Raw genomic sequence first — 23,971 nt, 5'->3', positions numbered from 1 at the left:
TCGGTCTGCGTCTCCTCCGCCCCCATGAGCTCCTTGTAAATATCCAAGACACTTTCCTCCCCCACCCATCCTCTAGACACTACCCTATCTTCGATCCCCCTTAGTGGCAAGAGTGGAAAAGATGGCACCTGCCTACGCAAAAATTCCCGCACCTGAATATACCGGAATTCGTTCCCCCTCGTCAACCCAAACTTGGCCTCCAGCGCCCTCAAGCTAGGGAAGCTCCCTTCCAAAAACAATTCTTCCATCCGCCCAATCCCCGCCCTTCGCCATACCCGAAACCCCCCATCCAACCTCCCCGGGGCAACCCGATGGTTGTCACATAGAGGACCAGACCGATGCTCCCGTTGCCCCCACGTGCCTCCTCCACTGTCCCCACATCCGAAGGGCCGCCACCACTACAGGGCTGGTGGAGAAGCGCGCCGGCGGGAACAGCAGAGGCGCCGTCACCAACGCCCCAGACTGGTACCCTTACATGAGGCTGCCTCAACCCGCTCCCAAGCCAACACCCCCCACCCCTCCCCCCCCACACCACCCACTTCCTTATCATGGCTATGTTAGCCGCCCAGTCAAAATTTAAATCTTGATCAAATTAAACATGCTGCATTATGGGGCTGAATTTTCCAGCCCTTCCCAATGCCGACATATTTCCAGCCCCCCCCCCCCTCCCCGCCCAAACCATCAGCTATCTCTGTCTTGGGTCGTTTTGCAATCCTATGCCTCTGGAGAGTGCATTTCCCACAGCTGACACTACCTCTTTGGTGGCATTGCTGAGCAAGAGTTCAGCTCTCCACCAGCCTCTGACTGGCCAGCAGCACACATCAGGTGGGACTTCCCACTCCCTGACAGCTGAACCCATCGAAGGCCCACTGAGATGGCCCATTAATTGCCTGATTGCCCTATTGTTCAGCAGGCCTTCCCCAAAGAAGATAATCTGTGTCTCTTGCTGGCTCCCCAGCCGTTAGGTATCAGCTGATATGGATAAAAGAGTTTGGAACTGAAGAGATATTCAAAAGTGATCGATGGCCAATTTTAGAACAACTCCCAAAATCTTTCCATCCTCGCCTTGTACCTGGATTGTGTTGGATTTACCTCTGAAGGCCTCTAGAAGCCACTTACTGTCAGAGGTTATGGATTCCAAGAATAAAAGACTGGCATTTATATAATGTCCTTCATGACTTCAGAGCACTTTCCGGCCATTAAGTACATTTTTGAAGTGCAACCACTGTTGTGTTGCAGGAACCCATTGCAGACACAATGGGCCAAATGGCCTCCTTCTACCCCGTAACAACTCTGTGAAATGCAGAAGCCATCTGCCCACAGCAAGCTCTTGCAAAGAGCAATTAAATAAACAACCAGTTAATCTGTTTTAGGTATTGCTTTCCACCAAATTAACGTAACACTGTTGTGCAGTGATGTTAAACATCACCGGACTGGAACGGAAATAAAATATTAATTTTTAGAGTAAGTGTCCAAAATGACTGACAGATGCAGCATTGAAATCCGACATGCTCACTTAAATATCAGAATAGCAAAGAACTAATTTTCTCTTGCAACAGTCTGCATAACATTACCTTGAGCATAATGTCATTGTAATTGTTAGGAGAGTTAACAACTGCATTCAGATATTGTAAGATGACTTTTTTTTTTGCAAACATAATTTTTGCAAGAGCAAATTAAACCTGCATGTTTAATAGCGGTAAAATATTAGAATGCATGGCAAAGTAGACAATATTAAACTTTTGCTTTTAGAAATAAGACACCAACCTTTTTCACGCTATTGATAAGCACCTCTTTCTCTTGACTAATGTCATCTGCAGAAAGTTCACTATTGAATTTCAGCTCAGGATGAGCCTCCTCATTTAGGTCAACTACACATGGAACAAATACCATCATTGCTCATATCAAACCAAGTATGATGCGACTGGAAGACCAGTAGAGTTGAAAGTATTTTTAATTAATAACACACCACATCCAAAATAAAAAACCCAAGGATTGTACACCACATGGCAAATTACAATTATACTTGTAGGATACACATGATTCATCTATCCCCACTGTTTTTTGAAAAGTGGCCTTGACTTTAGCACTTCAAATTCTTCAGAAATAAATGACTGCTGACCACTATGCCTGCTTCTTGTCACCTCGTTATCGGCCAACGGCCTTCATCTTGTGTGAGGATTTTTGAATGGTGGGGTTTCCCGTGCCACCCCAGAAGGGAAGGTGGGGATACTGGCTGCCCCCAGCCATTTAACGTCCGGGGAGACTTCCATCTCCAACTGAGGAGGAACTTCCACCTCAGGGAGATACTGACTAATCCGATTGGCCATCAGCTCTGTAGTTACAGCAGTGCAAGGTTGGAGCAGTGACCAATGCTGGGACTGGCAGCCAGTCCACAAGGATGGAGTGGTCATGGAGGCTGGACTGAGGGCAAGTCTGAGGTGTGAGTGAGGGGAGTGGGATGGGTGACGGGTACCTAGTTAGAGAGACTGGGCAGTGATGAGTCTCCGATGGGAACAGGGGACCCTCCCCACAAAAGAGGTCCCACCATCCCCCCCCCAATTCACCTGGACTAACTGATGTCCGCCCCTCCCGATGTGGATAAAATAACGGCGGGAGCAAAATGAGGCACTTATGTGGCCAAAGGGCCAAGGGCAGGCAGGCTGCCCAAAGCATCCCCCCCCCCTCCCCCGCCCGCCCGAACAAGATAAGAGACAGGTTGGGCATGGAGCCAGGCACTGCAGTTGACACGATCTCACCTTCAAATCTTTTGACAGGGGAATCATAGGTAAAATCAGGAATGGTGCAAAGGTGCTAATTGGAACGAAGAGACTAGGGACTATATTTTCCTCAGTTTTCCAAAAATACGAGAAAACCCCTTTCTCTTCAGAATCTTCAACGAGTAACAAAGCCCCAGAAACAACTGTCTATGAAGTATAGAATTCAGAGAATGGAACTTTGCTGGTGGGACCAAAGCAAATTCTGGCTATTCAACAAGCTGGTAATGATGATAGTTTAATGCTTGCATGGGAGCTAATATGCCCTCAGAACATGAAACTTAATTTCCAGATGCACAGCGCACCAAATTTGGATAGAATTATAGACCGAAAAGGGGAAAAAGGTCAACCTTCAGGTCAAAAAGGGACTGTTCTTTGGCAGAATGGGGAACTGCCAGCAATATTTTAGTGAGCAGAGGATAGTCAATTCTAAAAAGGAGGCAACTAACACAGCATTTTGTCACATTCAATAACTTGAGAGAGCTGGCAGTAGACCTGGAGGGAACTACTTTATTCCATTAAAAAAAAGCCCATATAAGCAAGACATAAGGATTACTCTAAAGTAGCGGCAGCTCAAACCCTCAAAGCAGCACTAACAACAGTTAGTTAGAACTGGCAGCATCTGTGGAGAGAAAATAGAGTTAACCTTTCGAGCTCAATCATACGGACTCGAAACATGAACTCTATTTTCTCTCACCACAGTTGCTCCCAGACTGCTGGATTTTTCCAGCATTTTCTGTTTTTGTTTCAGATTCCAGAATCTGCAGTATTTTGCTTTCATCTAAGTTAGTTGGCCCTCCCTGTTTGTTTAAATCTTTTGCTTCTGTTCCTTTCTGCATAGTTACAAAAGTTGTCAAAGGGCCGTATTGCACGGGATAATTTATTCTTCACTGACAGTGCCTCATCTATCTTTTAAAAAAAAATATTGATAAACTTGATCAGCCTTTCCAGTGGAACGAATGATGTGAAGGAATGAACGGCAGCATAATAATGGTGTCCGCAAAATCAGACAGACTGCAGCTCACTGTTGAGAGACTAGTCTTGATGCTGAACAATTTGCTCAACTTTGAGGTTGTTGAGGCAGTAAAGGGCTTTGAAATACTTTCTTCAGCACATTCTTTACTTGTCAATATAGATTTACAACAATAGATAGCTGATTTGAGGGTGTGCTATAAAATAGTTACCGAATAGCATGTTTTGTGACTTAAAAGCACTCAGGAAAAAAGATTCATTGCGGCTACTCCTTCAAAAATCATTACACTGGCACAGGCAATAAGTTCAGTAAAATACAGCGGTTTGAACAAGCATGCAATTTTTATTCATCTGCTCAAAAACTTGGATAACAGAATTTTTTGAAAAGAATGCATTCGTGTAAAATGTTGAGTGCGTGATCATTCCTTATTCCAGCACCCTCTAACATGCAGAGGACTAAACTCATCAGCAACCATACAGGTACAGTAGTTCAAGGCTGACACACTGTGGTTTATTTAGTGCAGTATCATTGAAAGGTACTTGAGTTTTTAAAGGTGTTGGCAGTGATTCACTTTTTTCGAAACCTTCATTAATCGCAGTGGTAACGACATTATGAAAATAGGGCTTTCTATTTAATTTGCAGCCGAAGAACAATTACAAATAGTTAAGTTTCTAAATTTGACTTGTGGGCCCAATGATATTGGTCACGTTTTGCGCACATGCTGTAGTTTGGACCCACCAACATCTTTAAATAAGGTGGTTTCAGAACAATTGGATAATTGTAGCTCCTCACATACATATTAGAGTTTTGGGTGCCTGCATGTAGTAAAGTCAGCCACAATCCTCATTCAGATCCACCACAAGTGTGGGAACTCATACAAGAGTAAAATGGTACAGTTAGATTAATCAATTAGACTAGGTCAGTGTTTGTGGAGAAAGCAGGTCAGTGAGGGGGTTTGGGGGTTCAAAAACAATTAAACCCATGCTAAGATGTCAAATTGATATCGAAATGAGGTCCAGTTTTAGTTAAGTTCTCAACATTAAATTTAAGTTCTGAACATTTCTTGATTATGTGCGACATGCTTCTGTGAAGATTTTGTTCTCTCGGCAAAGATTGGTAACGTGCTTTCTCCGCAGTGACTAGAAGAAGTTGCTTGGATTTCAGACCTGCTAAACCCGAGAAGGTTAAGTACTGCATAATGCGCCACTTTCCAAAAGATTGTTAAGGTACTTTCAACATTATAAGAAGATAGGAATAAAATAGTTTTTTTTTTACCAGGCCCAATTATTTACCCGCAGCTACTTTTCTTACCGGAATTCGGAGATAGGTCAGCTAGAAATATAGGACAAGAACAAATTACAACCATTCAAACAAACTGTTCTCATGGACAATAATAATTTTTTTTTAAAAAGAAGTAATCAATGCCAACTTTCTGAAGCACAGTTACCATTTTCTGTTTCTTCTTCATTTTCATCTTCTAACATATTAGCTGGGCTGGATGTTTCCCCACCTTCCATCAGCCTTCTAAACGTTTCAAGTTGTTCTGAAATCAAGATTGATTTAAAAGGCATTAGATGAACGGCTAACTAATAGGATTCATCCCTCACTGAACCTTTTTTTGAAGTTCACATTCCAGTGGCCTCCTGCACTGTCATATTAACATTGGCGGCCGTGCCTTAGATGACTTATCCTGGTGTGGGTTTCACTTTGCAACATCTTTCAATGAACTTGCTTTGTTTTTAAGGTTTATTAAGGTCAAGTGTACTGCTGTTTGGGCTTTTCTATCTATAAAAGGATTGGCTGGTCGACTCTTCAAACCCTGTTAAAACGTCTCCCCGCCTTTGTATGTGTTTCAGCTACATCAGTCAATTAAAGTGGAGCAGATTAAAAGCAGAGAGAAATAAATCAGATATAAAAATAGAAAAAAGCATTTTTAAGATGACGTGACATTAAAATGCCAAATAAATGTTAAATCAGTTCACAATTTCAGAGTTTGACCTTCCAGGCAGTTTAAATAGTGCATTGCAAGATACATTTGCCTGTTTGTATGTGTGTGTGACGCCTATAACTTTGCCCTTTCCCATTCTGCAGATAATCAGTTCTCAGATTGTATTACTGCCCAAATGCAGTGAGGCAAGATGCTGCAACAACAGATTTATTATGCCTCTAGGCTGACAGTCCACCAGCACCCTCTCCACAAAGAGAAACATTTGAGAATACAAGTTAATGATCTTTTTAAACTGGCTGACATTTAAAATTTAGTATGTGGGTGTTTGGCACAGCAGGGGTTAATGTGGGACTGGGGAACCCGTACCGCCCACAGTTAGAATGCAGTCCAGCAGAAGCCAGCATGGAGTCAGGGCTGTACCGTGGAGAGATATATATACACACTTATGAGTTGTTAATAAATACTTAATGCTCAGCCACACACGCCTCCAGGCCTCTTAGTGAAACCAAACAAACCCTTGCAACACTAAAGTTAGTTGGATTGGCCATGATAAATTGCCCTTAGTGTCCAAAATTGTCCTTAGTGTTGGGTGGGGTTACTGGGTTATGGGGATAGGGTGGAGGTGTTGACCTTGGGTAGGGTGCTCTTTCCAAGAGCCAGTGCAGACTCGATGGGCCGAATGGCCTCCTTCTGCACTGTATATTCTATGATAATCTATGATAAAGACATTATTTATTTTAGTGGTATCTGGAGCATAACAATTAGAGGCTGAAATACTTAACAAAAAAAAATTCTCAACACTCTTGGGGTGAAAGTCTGCCAATCAGTAATTTTAATGACATGGTTGGTGTGGGTTAAAAGTTTGTCATTTAAAAAAAAATTTTAAACCAAAATATGGTTTTAGAATGAATTCCATTCTTGATGTTCCTTCCAGACATGTTGATACTCACACAGGAACCCGTGATTGTTATGCAGTTTCTCAGCATCTTTAACAAAACTACACAAATTCTGCAGGTTAGCAAGTTCTGATGGTGGTAGCTCCATAAGATACTAATTAATTGAAAGAGATTCAACACTTCAGATTTGTTCATCATTATTCCGTTTTCTCCAGCAAGTTGGAAGTTATTCTGTTTCAGAGAACTGAAATCTTCTCAAAACAAACATTTATTCTATGCTATTCTTACTCAATCACCATTTCAGATCATAGATGATCATAGAATTTACAGCGCAGAAGGAGGCCATTCGGCCCATCGAGTCTGCACCGGCTCTTGGAAAGAGCACCCTACCCAAGGTCAACACCTCCACCCTATCCCCATAACCCAGTAACCCCACCCAACACTAAGGGCAATTTTGGACACTAAGGGCAATTTACCATGGCCAATCCACCTAACCTGCACATCTTTGGACTGTGGGAGGAAACCAGAGCACCCGGAGGAAACCCACGCACCCACGGGGAGGATGTGCAGACTCCGCACAGACAGTGGCCCAAGCCGGGAATCGAACCTGGGACCGTGGAGCTGTGAAGCAATTGTGCTATCCACAAGGCTACCGTGCTGCCCCTTACAGATTTTACAGATCTTACAGATTTCCAAACTTACTTGACTCTACTTCAGGTTTTAACCGTTTATTTTTGATGAGTATTTTCCTTTTTAGGTCATTCGGGGATGGCAGAGGTCGGCTAGCTTCCAGCTGTAAAGTAATAAAAGGACTTGCAATTATATAGTGCCTTTCATGGCCACAGGGCATCACAAGTGCAGTCACTGGTGTATTGCAGGAAATGCAGCAGCCAATTTGCAGGCAGCAAGCTCCTAAAAACAGCAATTTAATAATAATCAATGTTTATTTTGTAATGTTGATTGAGGGACAAGTATTTGCCAGGATACTGGGGAGAGACTCCCTCGCTGATATTCAAAATCCTGGAATGCGCACAGGGCCTCGGTTTCACATCTCTTCTGAACGATAGCACCTCTGACACTGCAGCACTCCCTCAATGTAGCATCGGAGTGTCAGCCTTGATTTTCGTGCTCAAGTCCTGGAGTGGGACTTGAGAGCCAGAATCCCCTGAATCAGAGGCGAGAGCATTACCCGCTGGGCCAGAACACAACGCTGAATAGGCCTGTGTACGTCCACTTCAATACTTTGTAATAGGTTTCAATTTGAATTGCTTTAAAAAAATATATGTACATAAAAATAGCAATCATACTACATGGAGCTCCAAGGGTTGCTTCAGTAAAAGTTCACCAAACATTTCTTCACAGTATTTGGCCATCTTGTACTGCTGGGGTTTACTGTAAAACAAGAATAATTTGGCATAGTTGTATCTCCTAGTCCATAGAACTTTGCAGCATTTAATATAATTGCAGAAAACTATTCATTGAACTTTATGTAAGACCTTACCTGCAGTGATTTTCAAATGAAAGGATAACAGGATAATCAGATGTCACAAACGCTGTTTCTCTGATAGCTTGAACTACATCCTGTCAAGAAAATGGCAGCAACAAGAGGATTTAAATAAGGCTGATATAATCACTGACTTCTCAAAAGCTACAACGACTAAAGCTTCGAGGTTTTCTTTGAGTACAAAAAAGAATAAATAGATTCAACTGCGCTTATTTCCTAGTCATCAATTGCCAATTGTCCTGTAATAATTACATTGCAACCATCAATACATTTGTGTGGATGTCAGCAAACAAGAACTGCACAGGTTACACAAATCCATCAGCATACCGACTGCCATCAAATCTTAACAGGAATCTCAGGATGAACTAACTCACCCCACCATTGCCATAGCCATGAAAACGAAAAATAAGAGGCAGGGGCCTGAATAACATCGGGCTTCGACATCATCTTCCAAACCCACGAGCCACTGGCACCTAGAAATGGAGTGCAGCAGACACATGGGAGCACCGCTAGGTGCAAGCTCCCCACCAGATCGCACACCATTCTGTGTGGTGCATAGGGTGGCAATTGGCTGGGTTGGATTTAGTCCCTTTTTTTGTGGACAGGACATAAGTAGGCAATGTTCCACATCCGTGTAGATACCAGTGTTGTAGCCTTTTCAAAACATCCTGGCTCGGGGCATGGCTTGCTCTGGAGCGCAGGTCTTCAGTACTAAGCTCAGAAATGTTGTCAGGACTCAGACTTTGTGTCTTCAGCCATTTCTTGGCATCACGTGGGGTGAATCAAATTGGCTGAAGACTGACATCAGTGATGCTGGGGACCTGCAGAGGAGACCAAGCTGGATCATGCACCAGCATTTCCGGCTGAAGACTTTTGCAAATGCTTCAGCCTCATCTTTTGCACGGATGTACTAGGCTCCCGGTCATTGAGGATGTAGATAGTTGTGGAGCTTCCTCCTCCAGTTAGCTGTTTAATTGCCCACCACCATTCACATTTATTTATTTTTCAATTACGGAGCAATTTAGTGTGGCCAGTCCACCTAGCCTGCATATCTTTGGGTTGTGGGGGTGAAACACACGTAGACATGGGGAGAATGTGCAAACTCCACACGGACAGTGACCCAGGGCCAGGACCCTCACCACCATTCACAACTGGATATGGCAGGACTGCAGAGCTTAAGTCTGATCGCTTAGCTGTCTATTACTTGCTGCTTCCGCTGTTTGGCACACAGGTAGTCCTGTGTTGCAGCTTCAGCAGGTTGACCTCTCCTTTTTAGATATGCCTGGTGCAGATCCTGGCATGCCCTCCTGCACTCTTCATTGAACCAAGGTTGATTCCCTGGCTTGGTGTGAAAGGTGGAGTGGGGTTTATGCTGGACCATGAGATTGCAGGTCGTGGTTGAATACAATTTTGCTGTTGCTGATGGCCCATAGTGCCACATGGATGCCCAATGCGTTGCTGCATCCGTTTGAAGTCTATCCAATCTTGCACAATGGTAGTGCCAAACACGATGGAAGATTTCCTAAATATGAAGACGGGACTTTGTCTCCATAAAGACTATGTGATGGTCACTCCTACCAATTTGTCTTGTCCATGTTTGATCTGATGGGGTCCACATACAGAGTCCACTGTTTAGGACTCCCACCCAGCAGTACAGAACCATGCCGTATAGCACATCTGATGTGCTTGTCCTGCTGGTAGCACAGGACATATTCTGGAACGGTGAACATGGCGTCTGGGGTGTCTGTAAGGCTTGACTAGTCGATGGGACAGCTCTCCCAGATTTAGCACAAGCCGCTCAGGAGTACGGTGAACTTTATAAGGTCAACCGAGTTGGGTTTGCCTTTGGAGTTTCAGGTGCAATGGTCAATGTCAGGTGATCCATCGCTTTCATTCCTTTTAGACTTTGTAAAGGTTTGATACAATTGAATGACTTGCTAGGCCATTTCAGAGTGGCATTTAAGAATCAACCACAGTGCTGCGGATCTGGAGTCACATGTACATCAGACCAGGTAAGGATGGCAGATTTCCGTCCCTAAAGGGCATTAATGAACCAGATGGGTATTTACAACAAGCAACACTGGAGACGAGGTTTTATATTCCAGATTTATGAATTGAATTTAAATTCCACCAGCTGCTGTGGTGGGATTTGAACCCATGTCCCCACAGCATTAGCCTGGGTGTCTGGCTTACTAGCCCAGTGACATAACCAGTACACAACCTACACCAGATGGACTGTAGTAGTTTAAAGCAGCAGCTCACCATCATCTCCTCATGCATAATTACAGATGGGCAATAAATGCTGGCCTGGCCAAAGCCAAACACATCCCAAATATGAATAGAAAAATTGACTGCGCTAAATGACCAAGGAGGAATCTTACAAGGCTTTTTCAACCTGTCAGGCTCATACTGAAAACTGGTGTGTAGCTCTCCAGTTGCACAGGCCAAATCTTGAGCTTCTGTAAAGAAACAAATGTGTGGGTGTGGCTTACACCATCACTCTGGCAGGACAGGGCCTGACAGAGCCGGCAACCAGCTCCACAGAGACCGGGACACCGATCAGCACCAAAACCTAACAGCCCCAGCCTTCACCCCATTATCGGGGGCTCTCCCCCGCACCCCAATAATTATCACCGACATTCCTCCCCCCCCCCCACACTGAAAATCATCCTCCCTCATGCTCAGTGCCCACCCTCCAGGGATCTCCGACGATGGCCTTCCCATGGCACAGGCCCTGGCAACCCTTGGCCATCTCTCCCCCCTGGGTGCTAAACTTACCTCTGACCCCCGGAGGGATCTCGTCGACTGATTCTCGTTTGGCCAAGCCTGTTGTAAACCTTGCCGACGTAAATATTTAGTGAGGGGGGAACATATGGTGGGTGGGCTTGTTATTGATAGTTTAGTGCATTAAAATCTATTTAAATGAGGTCCTGGCCCTTTGTGGGGGTGAATCTAGCGATGTTGCCGGCACATACCGGGGAAAATCGGGAAACATGATCTTTCCACGGAGAATCCCGTTTCCCGATTCTCTCCGGGCTTTCAACCCATAAGACATGGAAGCAGAATTAGGCCACTCAGCCCATCGAGTCTGCTCCGCCATTCAATCATGGCTGATATTTTTCTCATTCCCATTCTCCTGCCTTCTCCCCATAACCCGATCCCCTTATTAATCAAGAAACAAGGTATCCATGTCACCAATCCCACACACGGTTCGGCGAGTTCAAATTCGCCCCGTTGTTTTTTGTTGACATCAATGATACTATGTGTTGTCCTTTATTCAATTAACATCTAGTAATCTGCATAGTTGGAATACAATACCATATGATAAAAGTCAAGATGTTTTCTGTAAACACACATTTAAGCAACTGAATTTATGCATTATTAATTTGAGAAATTACACTATGACAGATGGGGAAACCATAATACCATGTAATTATTTTTAACAGTTGCTGAGACACTTTGGTTCAATGTTTAAATGTGAAACACAATATAAAACATACCAGTGAGGAAGTCCTATATTTTGTTCAGTCAAACATTAATTATCAAAATGTTATATTTCACCAAAACTAGTGCATTTTGTCCCATGCAGGTAGTTTATTTTTCATGTTAATTTTTAACGTTAAGTTTGTGATCTGTGATAACTTGATTGAGGGAACTTGATTGAGGAAAGGTTTGATGTATGATCTCGGGACATCATGAACGTGATTGGCAACAATTAAGTATTTTTGAAGTATAATCACTGCTGTAACATTAAAATAAACATGGAAGCTAATTTTCTTGAGCAAGGCCTCACAAACATGGGATAAATGATCAGATCTGTGGTTGGGTGGTAAACACTGGGAGAATGCACTTTCTCCTCTTCAAAGAGTACCAAGGCATCGTCTGCATCCACCTGCGAGGGCAAATACGGTCTTGTGTTGTCCTAAAAGCGGTGCAGCAAATTCCCAGAATGATATTTGAGTGGCATCCTAGAATATATGCTCAAAACTCTAAATACCCACATCTTGTAATATCGAGCTGTTAGTTACGTTTTTGAATGAATGTACAGAAACAGGAGGGGGTTCATTTTTTGACATTGGGATCCCAGTGTGCAAGGCTCGTTACTAAGTGTGCAATGTTTATTATTCTTTTCATGGGATCTGGACATCACTGACAAAGCCAGCAATTGTTGCCCATTTCAAAGGTAGGTTAAGAGTTAACCACATCACTGTGGATCTGCAATCGAAAGTAAGTCAGACATGGTGAGGATGGGAGATTTCCTTCCCTAAATGACATTAGTGATAGGTTTTTGCAACACCCAATGACAGTTTCATGGTTACCATTTCTGAGATTAGCTTTTCAATTCCAGATTTTGTTAGCTGAATTGAAATTTCACCAGCTGCCATGGTGGGATTTAAGAAGCGTTAGCCTGGGCCTAACATCACCACTATACACCCCCCCTCCTAAAGTTGGAAAGTTACCCATTAGAACAAGGTTGCAGACCTTGCTCCACTTTACATCAAAATTACAGAATTATTGTCCAATAAAGATTATTCCAAGCAACAACATTTACCTTAAAAAGAATATCTGTGCACATTGCCTTTCCATGTGTTATTATTGGCTCCTGGTCTTCTCCTTTTCCATCCCAACAATCTAATTCAATACATCTGATAAAACAAAATAAAGGGGTGCAGTATTGTAAGTGCAATATTTAGCTGCTAAAATATGACATACGTGACGTTCATTCACAATAAAATGCATATCTATTCTGAACAGAATGCTACATGAAGCACTGTAGAACTGATTGTGAATTTGGGTCTTAACTTATCTTCAGCATACTGTGACAAATCCAGTGCGATGTTCTTAATTTAGAGTTAGATCTAAATTAATTGAAAAGCATTATGAACCCTGAAAGGCCACGTCTTCATGGCGATTTGTGGAACTTTACAAAACTTCCCTGGTTTCAACTTATCGGTTTCTTTGGTGCAGCTATTAGTTTCAGTTTTGACCTCATGTGGTTTGCAGCTCATGGATAAGCCCTGGCAGTTGTGAGCAGGCTCCAGCAATTTGGGTTCAGAGAAGCCCTGGGGAGCAGAGGTGGTGGTGGAAGATCATTGTTCTGTGCCAGGCAGTTGAGGCACAGAGAAGCCCTGGGAGTCATACATAGCTCGGTGCAGCCGGAAGACTGGTGTTTTGAGAAACCCAGGTAGTGCCAGCTTACCAATCTGCAAAAGAATTGGAATTGTGCTGCTAATCAGAGGCGGCAGTGTAGTTTTGTGAGTCCCATGGAATTCAGTCTCAGGAGAAGAGATTTAACCATCTGGAGGTGACAAGCCATTGAGGCAATCTGAGTAAGGGAATTCAGAGAATAAATCTTCAAAAGTGAAGAGTTGAAATCCCTCACGTGAGAGAGATTTAGCAATGTTTTCTGATTCTCAATTGTGATTGATGTCTGGGTGGGTTGCTGAGAAATCCGGGGGATCTATGTTAGTTGCATCTGCAATTTAATGTGCAGTGTGGTGAGTTTTTCAGTTAATTCTGAATGTTAAGAGTACAAGATAGATATTCTAAATTGTTTTATTTTGCTGAACTTGTATTGTAAAGTTTATTTTGTTTGGTTAAAAACATGGAATCTTGTGGCTTTATTCTCTTAGCGGGTGACTGGAATTTCAAACTTTGTTTACTTTAAACATGAAGTTATTAGTCCCCAACTAGATTGTTGACAATATGTATAGACCAAAATTATAGGTCATAGTATTTGCGGAATGTGGTTTTAAAAAGGGCTCATTATAAATGTACAGCTTACATCCAAATGCAAAAATATGATTAATGAACTGAAAAGTGACTAATTAATAAATCCAGATATACACTTGGTGACTCAGGTTTTCACTCAATTATCTTCCGGACTCAAGTTTACCACAGCAATCACTGTCCTGAGCACAACTACTCCGTTAGAATCCGGATTCTTCAACTTGAACATCCTCAGTTTAAAATGGTCTAACGGAGGGGTTGCGATGGATCAGGATAGAATTTGAGAGAATAGCCCGTTACATGTATTGTTGAGGACAATTTCAACTCTACAATATCCCAGCTGAGGCATTGTATAAATAGAGAATGTCATCAAAAACTGCAATTGATTTGGGTTTATTAGAATTTTGGGGGGGTTAAAAAAATACATTGAACATTCAAGACAAATTGCCATCTTCGCTGGGAGGCAAAATTGATTTTTCTAATTTAGCGAGCTCCTCAGAAAGTGTACTAAGTTTGCATTTGTATTCACAATGAACACAAACATTAATGGCTATATCCTAAAACACACTATAATTATACATATGTACACGTATTTGATCTGACTGACACCAACCAGTGAACCAAAGCTATTAAAGTAATCATAATCCTTATCCTTCATATTATAGATTTGATCCACGAATCTCTCGCTGATGCACATTCCTTGCCAAATGCATCAAAAGTCTTTGTCCTTTAGCTGTGCTACATTTCCCCAGGTGCTTTGTGAATGCCTAATTTGCAATGCACGACAGCTGTTGTTCTTTCAAGGGCAATATTTTTCAGGCTGTCATCCATTCAGCTGTTAAGGCTGATGCGCAAGGTGATTTTGCAGCTTTTCAGCATCTGTTGAAGGCAATTAACAGGAGTGCCTTAATTCCCTGGCCCAGTCTCTGCGGAAACAAAATCCCTCAGAGGGTCAACAGAACTACACTGTGCCGAAGGTGTAGCAGCAATAGTTTGGCAATGGGGCAGGTAACCTCGGCCAAATGGTTAGGTTGCAGACTCAGATTACCCACATTTTGTGACACACCTCCAGAACATGTGTGACGCCATCCCAGTCAACTCTGACATTGGAATAAAGCAGTGTAATTGCATTATGAGGATATGTGGCGATTTCCAGAAGAACAGTAGCAATATGAGCAGTAGACCACACCGCCCATCAAGCCTGCTCTGACATGCAATCTGATCATGGGGCTGATCTTGGGCTTGAATTCCACTTTCCTTCCCATATCCCTTATTTCTCTGAGACACCAAAAATCTGCCTGTCCAGGCCTTTCATATATTCAATGATGGAACATCCACAATTCTCTGGGGTAGAGAATTCCAAAGATTCACACACCTTTGAGTGAAGAAATTTCTTCTAATTTCCTAAGTGATCGGTCCCTTATCCCGAGTCTCCGTGTTTTAGATTCCCTGACCTGCAAAAACAATCTCTCGGCGTCCGTCCTATCAGGCCCCTTCAGAATTGTGTAGGTTTCAATGAGATCACCTCTCATCCTTCTAAATGCCAGAAGATTTACTCAATTTACTCAACCTATCATAGGACAACCCCCTTATCCCAGGGACCAATTTAGTGAAATTTCACGATATGGTAGCATGAACATTATAGAAATTATAAAAGGCTAACTAAAAAATTGTTGAAAAAGCTTTCAGATACAGTAAATACTGAAGGGTATGAAATGAAAATAGCACAGTGTGATGTGGCAAGACTAAAGTCAAGCAAAATTAATAACCTTTGAAGAATTTCGGTCTTCATCAAATTGAAAGAAAGTTGATCTAATTTACAAAAGTTATTTGGTCTTTTTGAATATAAGTTGATGGGAGTGCAAAATTATGATTAGCTTCAGCACTGGACTTTTCAATTGTTTGGTTGAGCTAAATGTGTCAAAATAATAAAGGGGCAAGAGCATGAATCCCAAGGGAAATGGTTCTGAGCAGTCACTGAGATTGTTCTTGTCGGAGACGAGAAGACCGAGGTGGGTATGAATGAAGCTTTTAAGTGGATACAGCTTTGTGTGCAAAGGATCAGTTTGAACTAATTGAGTTCATATGAAAGAGCAGGATCAGGAAATACAAGTGTAAGCTGAGCAGAGGGGGGTGGGGAGTTGGGGAAACATTGCAAAGAGTGTTCAATTTTTGGAAAATTGCCTACCAAGGGAGGTATTCGGGAAAGAAGCGGCGGACCCTTCAAATTGGGGCGAGGAGCACATGCAGCCTCTGGCACAACCACACTGTAGGCCAGATAGAGCTACTCGGGCTGACTTTCCTGGCCACTGTCTTCTGGGAACGGAGTGGCTTTTTAACACTGCCCCAGGGTTTGCAGGGCTTTCTGGGGAAGGATGGCCCGAGGGGCAAGGGGGAAACAGAGGCAGGCAAGCTAGACGGGATCAATTTAATGAGATAGGACGTCCACCGTCCCCGTTGCTGTTCGCCCTAGCGATCGAGCCACTAGCAATTGCGCTCAGAGCGGCTAAAAGCTGGAGGGGGATCCGAAGGGGCGGCAGAGAGCACAGAGTCTCTCTCTATGCAGATGACCTGCTCCTCTACATTTCGGACCCACAGAGCAGCATGGACGGAATCATCGCGCTCCTGAAAGAGTTTGGCGCCTTCTCGGGCTACAAACTCAACATGAGCAAAAGCGAAATCTTCCCGATATGCCCACAAGTAGGTGGGGCAGCACTAACGGGACTGCCGTTTAAACAAGCCCAACACAAATTCCGCTACCTGGGGATACAAATAGCCCATGACAGGAAAGGGATCCACAAATGGAACCTCACCAGTCTGACAGAGGAAGTAAAAAAGGACCTTCAAAGATAGAACACACTCCCACTCTCCCTCGCGGGGAGAGTCCAGGCGATCAAAATGAACGTGCTGCCCAGGTACATCTTCCTATTCAGATGCATCCCGATCTATATCCCCAAGGCCTTTTTCAAAGCATTAGACAAACTAATCATGGCGTTCGTATGTGTGGGGGGGGGGGGGGGGGATGCTAGGATCACAAGGAAGGTCTTACAAAAAACAAAATGAAGGGGAGGGCTAGCCCTCCCAAACCTACAATTCTACCACTGGGCGGCGACGGCCGAGCGAATAAGGGGATGGATCAAGGAGCCAGAAGCTGAGTGGGTGCGCGCGGAAGAGGCCTCCTGTAAGGGGACCTCCCTCCGGGCCCTCGCCAAGGCAGCACTCCCATCCCCACCCAAAAAACACTCCAGCAGCCCGGTGGTGATAGCCACCCTCCAGTCCTGGAACCAACTACGGCAGCAATTTGGCCTGACCAAAATATTGGACAAAGCTCCCATCTGCAACAACCATAGGTTCACACCAGCACTGACTGACGCCACCTTCAAAAGGTGGAGACAAAACGGGGGGGACACTGACAGTCAGGGACCTATACACCGACGGCAGGGTCGCAACACTGGACGAACTGACAGAGAAATTCCAGCTAGCCAGGGGGAACGAGCTAAGGTACCTGCAACTCAAAAACTTCCTACGAAAGGAGACAAGGACTTACTCACAACTGCCACGACAGACATTACTGGAAGAGTTATTGGACGCAAGTATATTAGAGAAAGGAAACTGTAGCAACATGTACAACCGACTGTAGAAAGGGCCGACACCATACTGGATGCAACAAGAATGAAATGGGAGGAGGACCTGGGGATGGAAATAGGGTGGGGACTCTGGAGATAAGCACTGCATAGGGTCAACTCCACCTCCACCTGCGCAAGGCTCAGCCTGACGCAACTAAAAGTGGTACATAGAGCCCACTTAACAAGAACCCGTATGAGTAGGTTCTTCCCGGAGGTGGAGGATAGACGTGAACGGTGCCAAGGAGGCCCGGCCAACCACGCCCACATGTTCTGGTCTTGCCCCAGACTTGTGGAGTACTGGACAGCCTTCTTCGAGGCAATGTCCAAAGTGGTGGGGGGTGAGGGTGGAGCCATGCCCGAAAGTGGCGGTCTTCAGGGTATCAGACCAGCCAGATCTATTCCTGGGGAGGAGGACGGACGCCCTTGCCTTTGCCTCCCTGATCGCCCGCCTTAGAATCCTGTTCGGTTGGCGGTCAGCAGCACCACCTAAAGCTGCAGACTGGCTGTCCGACCTCTCGAAATCTCTCCAAATGGAGAAAATCAAATTCGCCATCCGAGGGTCAGACGACGGCTTCCACAGAACGTGGGAGCCATTCACCCGATTGTTCCGGGATTTGTTTGTGGTCAACAAACAAGCAGAAGAATAGCCAGGCAGCCAAGAACCAGGGGAAAGCAGTCAAAGCATGAGAGGGAGAGACAGACCGGGGGGGGGGGGGGGGGGGGGGGGGGGGGGGGGAGGGGGGGGGGGGGGAGAGAGAGAGAGAGAGAGAGAGAGGGCAGGGAAACCTTAACCAACTTGACATCCACAGGAACAGAGAAAAAGGAGAATACAGGCGGGGGACGGGAGGGCCGGCTGAAGTGGTAGTGAGCACGAGAAGACAACGGCAGCAAAATCCATCCGGGAGAAGCAAGAGGCAACACCGGCATCAGACCCATTCGAGGATTGCCCTCCGGAATGGTCTGTCCGGCACAAACAGCTGCCTACTTATATATATATATATTTATTATATCCTGTGTACACAACGGCAAATATACTCTATTCAAAAATCCAAGTAAAAACATTTATAAAATTTTTTTTTTTTTTTTAAATGAGATAGGAGGGTAAACTCAGTTACTGGCCTCATTTCCCAGCAGAGGTGTCAGGGACGTGTACAAACAAAGCAGCTGTCACGAAGACACTTTGGTCAACAGTGCAGTGTGACAGAGTAAGGGAAGGATGGGTGGATAGAAGGAGTAAAGATGGGGACTGCATTATGTCTTCCTTTACTTGTCTCTTAAGTTCCAATACAGAGCTACCTTCACACATGTGTAGCATTGTCGCCTCTGATTCACAAGGTTCTGGTTCTGCAGTCTGACTCCTGTGCAAAACTCCAGGCTGACACAGTGCTGAGGCAGTGCTGCAGTGTCGGGGATGAGATGTTGATTTGAGGCCCTGTCTGCCCTCTCAGGTTGACATAAAATTTCCTGCTATACTACTTCATAGAAGATGTCTGCTGCCCTGGCCAGTATTCATCCCCTCAATCAACATCACCAAAACAGGTTATCTGGCTGGTGTCAAATTTCAGTTTGTGGGAGATGGCTGTGTGCACATTGGCTGCCAGCTTTCCTCAATTACATCAGTGACTGTGCGGTTTTGGGAGCGTCTAGAACTAGAGGACACAATTTAACAATAAGTGGACCCCATTTCAGATAGGGATGAGGAGAAAAGGTTTCTCTCAGAGGGATGAGTGTCTTTTGAACTCTCTTCCCCGCAGGGCAGGTGGAGGCAGGGCCGTTGAATATTGTGAAGACAGAGGCAGATAGATTCTTCACTAACAGGGAGTGAAAGATTATTGGGAATTAGGCGGGACTGTGGAGTTGAGGCCACAATCAGATCAGCCATGATTTTATTTGAATGGCAGAGCTGGCTCGAGGGGCTGAGTGGCCTACTCCTGCTCCTGATTCATATGTTAACCTTTTAATATGTTCTGCACATTAGGACAAACCTGCAGCCTGATAAGAGGACTTGTCTGTACATCTCGACAGAGGATTTGCCTCCAAACTGCCTGCCCGTGAGATATGTGTTGTGAGAGGAACTGATAAAGTAGTGGGACAGAGGGTGCTCCATTTCCTGGTACAACTCCAAACGATCAAGGAAGACCGGGGCATTCTCATCTGACATCAGATAGCTGCAGAAGCCATCGCACGACATAGTCGCTGCAAAACAAAATTGATCGGTTTAATTCAAATTAGAGCACTGATTCAAAAATCTATGTCAATGCCATGCTGTACGCTAATACAGCATCTCTAATTAGGTCTGTGAAGCCAACCAGAACTGATTAATGTGCAACGCTTGGACTCTCTACTGAAAATCGTATTCTCACCTTAACAAAAATAACCAACGGTAATCATGTCACACATAAAAAAAGCATAATTCTGCATTCAGTATCGCACTGGCACAATGGGAATCTCATGCAGCACGATGCAAAATACACACTCTGTTGGTAATGAAGCATTAAGATTTACAACACTGTCACAGTCTGGTGCTTTCAATAACAGCTAAGAAAGGAGAGCTACAAGTAATATGGGTCAGGGTTACCTCCCTCCACCCTAAACACACATTTGAATCCACTCAAGTTCACTATTTGCTTTTCTCTAAAACATCACTACAAAAAGGCAACACACACGGGCACTAGGACTCTTACCCACTTACTGCTGTATTTTAAAAGACAGTTGGGAAAGCATGCACTATTCTCTCGATCAGTCTTTTGTTGTGTGCGGCCAATTCATTTAAGTGCACGATTCCTTTAAATGTTCTCGCACAGTTGCGCATGCATGGTGATGGAAGCCGGTCAACTTGCGCTCAACCTGCGTGGGAACCTTTGCACGACTTCGAGGGAACATGGCCACACCAACCCCTCCCTCCCTATCTCCCCCCAGCCCTATTCCGGGGAGGGGAGGGAATACCGTGGGGTTCGCAAGGGGGGCAATCTCAGTGTCAGGGGTTGGACAGGGGGATCTGGAGGTCTCCTGTCCTGCCAGAGATGGATGTTAAGAACTTTCTCTATTTCCCACCTCGTTCATCGGGTGCCCGCCAGCCTGAAAATTGAGGCTCGTGGATAAAGGTCCTTAAGTGGCTCCTTAAAGGCCTTAATAGAGGAGAGGGCAGGCTTGCTCTCCGAGGCCCTGTCTGTTCCACCGTTAAATTACTTCCGGTCTGACACTGAGGGATTCCGTCCAGTCGATTTCATGCTCCCTCCATCCAGCCTCAAAACCTGCTGGATGAGGTTTTTTTTTTGGGGGGGGGGGGGAAGAGTGTAAAATTCAGGCCACTGTTTCAGTAGTCAATAGTGCTTTTGATCATTTGTTACACTTAAACTTTTAAAATGAGTAACCTTCTCACATCCATAAACTGGAAGTTCAAATCTCTTTTTAAAAGGCTCTCTATGGGGGTCGTTACATAAGTTAAATCAAAACAAACCCTCCCTTCCTGGGACTAGGAGGAGCTGGAATGTCTCCCACAAGTAAATTATGGGTCTCTGCAGCTTGGGGTTTATCCATTCCCAACGGTGACAGTCTGCCCTTCTTCCAGTGACTTGCTTTTGTGTCGAATGGCAGCTTTTAGAATACACAATTTGGACCTCGCTGAAGCCATCAGCTGCCTCTTTCTGCCTGCTTTAGCAGGCAGCTGGCTACAGCATGACAGAAATGATCCCGGTAGTTTTAATAGGCTGTGTTTCAAACTGATTATGTCAAATAGGTTCGCCCCCCACCCAGCACCTCATACAGCCATCCACCCCGTGCTCAAAACTCAAAAACCACCCATCACAACAACCTCAGCCAGCCCTACATCTGGACCGACTCGGAGTAGCACCAGATGTCCAAATTGTTATCGAGTGTACCTTGTGTTGAATTACTCCCTGCTCACACATAATCCTTCTCCTTGTTGACTTAATTGGGCTCCTGCTCCACCAGAGCATTATATTTAAAATGCTTGCCCAAGTTCATAAATCTCTTCTGTGCCTCACCCTGCTCCATCTCTGAAAGCCCCTTCAATCTTGCACTTAGTCCCATATACTTCATTCCTCTGACCCTGTCCTTCTGTCAACTCCAATATCCACCACTAATAGAACTTTTAGTCACCTCAGTTCTATTCTTTTGACTTCCTTCGTGAACCTCCGCACTTAGAATGATAGAATCACTACAGTGAAGATGGAGGCCATTCAGCCCATCGAATCTGCACTGAGCCTCCGAAAGAGCACCCTACCTAGGCCCACACCCCCACCCTTTCCCTGTAACCCATTAATCCCACCTAACCTTTTGGACACAAAGGGGCAATTTAGCATGGTCAATCTACCTAACCTACACATCTTTGGACTGTAGGAGGAAACCGAAGCACCTGGAGAAAATCCATGCAGACAACGAACGGGGAGAACGTACTAACTCCACACAGCCGCTTAAGGCTCACAGTAGATCGCCTGATGCTTTTTTCCTTTAGCCGGGCTCTCCTTCCTGCCATCTGGCCATTTCTTGTGTCCAAACACTTTCCAGACCCTTCCAGGCTGTCTCCAAGTACCCCAGTCAGCAAGAACTTCCCATGCATCAACCCCCATCCAAGTTGCCAATTCAGGCGTCCCTTGTCTCAAGACATGCCTGTTGGCAGAGGCAACCTTACAATGAAACTTACAATGAAACACACAGCGCTGCAACATGGGGCCGAGGTCAATACTGGGGGTCAATCGAGGGGGCCCCGACACTGAGAGGTGGCTGTGTGTGCCCTCAAAAGTGTACGTCCCCCTCTGCTGCAAAGCCTTCAGTGAGACAATGTGGCCGTGTCCTCTGCCTGCTGATCTCATGCCAACAGCAAACTCGTCACAGAGCATGCCTTTGGGGATGTGACCATCATCCATTCATCTCGCAGGACTCAGCCAACGGAGTTGCACCTCCACCACAGGTAATGGAAGGAGACAGATCCCGAGTCCACTCTAGTCGGAATGGCGAAATTGAAATCCTGGCCTTTGGCATCAATCTGATCCATACCAGCCATCCATTCAACTGCATCCTGAGCAATCCAAATTGCTGTGGCAACATACACTTTTGCATGTTGTAGTCTGGAGCTATTGACAGTGATGGTGGAGGCACCAATATCTTACCATCACATGGCTGACTCGCAATCTCTCCCTCTCTTACCACCTGTCATTGGCACACGTTGGAAGGATTTACAACCCGTTTGGCAGTGGTATGAACACAACTTCCTTACCCTTCAAGTCTCGGGGTTGAATTTTATGTTGGAGGCGCATAAAATGGGGTGGGCTCCCATCCCACATTGCCTAGCAGCTCTGAAGGATGGGAATTCCTCCCAGAAGGGAGTGAACATCCCACCCTGATTCAATTAAGGTTGCCTCTAGATTATCACTGTGGGGGCAGCTGGCTTTGTGGTTGGTGCGGTGCCAATTGACGCTTTGGTCGGGGGGGGGGGGGGGGGGGGGGTTGCTAATCATCCCATAGCCGCCCCTCCCACCACCTGCAAAATTTGACCCATGTCCTTCAAAAAGAATTATCGTCCTATCAGGACGAAAAATGATGAAACACAATTTCCATTCGTATGGCATCTTTTAACATTGAAAAGTGGAGTTTGCACATTCTCCCAGTGTTTGCGTGGGTTTTACCCTCACAACCCAAGATGTGCAGGTTAGGTGGACTGACCATGCTAAATTGCCCCTTAATTGAGTGAATTGGGTATTCGAAATTTATTTTAAAAACATTGAAAAAGCATCGCAAAATAATTGACTGAGACCTAATTAGATAAATGGATACCGAGTCAAAGAAGGTTTTCGATGGATAGGAAATGTGACGGAGAGCTTTGTCACAAGAAGAGTTGTACAGTGATGTTTAAAAGGGGAAGAGGGCAGTTCAATGGCTTAACTTGCATTTCGATGGTGATTTGTCACGTGGGGAAATCTTGAGGCTTTAATCAGTAGTTTAAAGGAGGGAATTCCAGATTGTGGCTATCAAGCTGTTCAAAGTCAGAGCGACTGAAGTACGGTGAGGGTTGGAGAGGGCATTTAAAACACAAGGCATAGAAGAAAATGAGAATCAGTGCGCAGGGATCGTGGGGTTGGAGGAACCTAAAGAGATCTGAAGGAACAAAACCATAAAGGGACTTAAAAAAATAATGATAAAAATTTAAACTTGTTGCCTTGGGGGATGGGGGTCCAATGTGTGTGAATTGGGACTTGGGAGCAAGACTTTGACTTCGGCTTAGATACAGTCAGGGGAATTTCTGCTGAACTGAAGTTCATGGATGATGGAGCATTTGAAGCAAGTCAAGAAAACAGCAAAAGAGTCGAGTCTGGCAGTGGCAAGTGCATTGGTGAGAGTAGCACAGGGAGCTGGCTGAGGTCGGGGCAGAAGTGGGCCATGTTCCGGAGGTGGAAGTAGGCACTCTTTAAAATAGTGCAGATATGGCATCCGACAAGCAGAAGAGATTAGATTGTAGAAGAAAATGCTACAACGGTTATGGTTTATGCAAACAGTT

The 23,971-nt window shown here is 44.8% G+C and overlaps 1 protein-coding gene across 9 annotated transcripts in view; it reads right to left on the bottom strand.

Moving 5' to 3' along the window:
- LOC140421442 (1-phosphatidylinositol 4,5-bisphosphate phosphodiesterase beta-4-like) overlaps nucleotides 1–23,971 on the bottom strand; it is a 677,584-nt gene that overhangs the window by 211,343 nt on the left and 442,270 nt on the right. For all 9 annotated transcript variants that reach the window (XM_072506170.1, XM_072506171.1, XM_072506164.1 and 6 more), the window contains 8 exons: nucleotides 19,440–19,650; nucleotides 12,651–12,744; nucleotides 8,096–8,175; nucleotides 7,902–7,986; nucleotides 7,297–7,387; nucleotides 5,198–5,293; nucleotides 5,062–5,082; nucleotides 1,768–1,871 (listed from right to left, as the gene is read on the bottom strand). In XM_072506170.1, the coding sequence (XP_072362271.1) occupies nucleotides 1,768–1,871; nucleotides 5,062–5,082; nucleotides 5,198–5,293; nucleotides 7,297–7,387; nucleotides 7,902–7,986; nucleotides 8,096–8,175; nucleotides 12,651–12,744; nucleotides 19,440–19,650 (782 nt within the window). The remainder of the gene's footprint in view (nucleotides 1–1,767; nucleotides 1,872–5,061; nucleotides 5,083–5,197; nucleotides 5,294–7,296; nucleotides 7,388–7,901; nucleotides 7,987–8,095; nucleotides 8,176–12,650; nucleotides 12,745–19,439; nucleotides 19,651–23,971) is intronic.

This window comes from Scyliorhinus torazame, chromosome 1 (genome assembly GCF_047496885.1).
Source record: "Scyliorhinus torazame isolate Kashiwa2021f chromosome 1, sScyTor2.1, whole genome shotgun sequence".
NCBI lineage: Eukaryota > Metazoa > Chordata > Chondrichthyes > Carcharhiniformes > Scyliorhinidae > Scyliorhinus > Scyliorhinus torazame.
The sequence above is the reverse complement of the archived record's forward strand: the minus strand, read 5'-3'. Positions and strand labels throughout refer to the sequence as shown.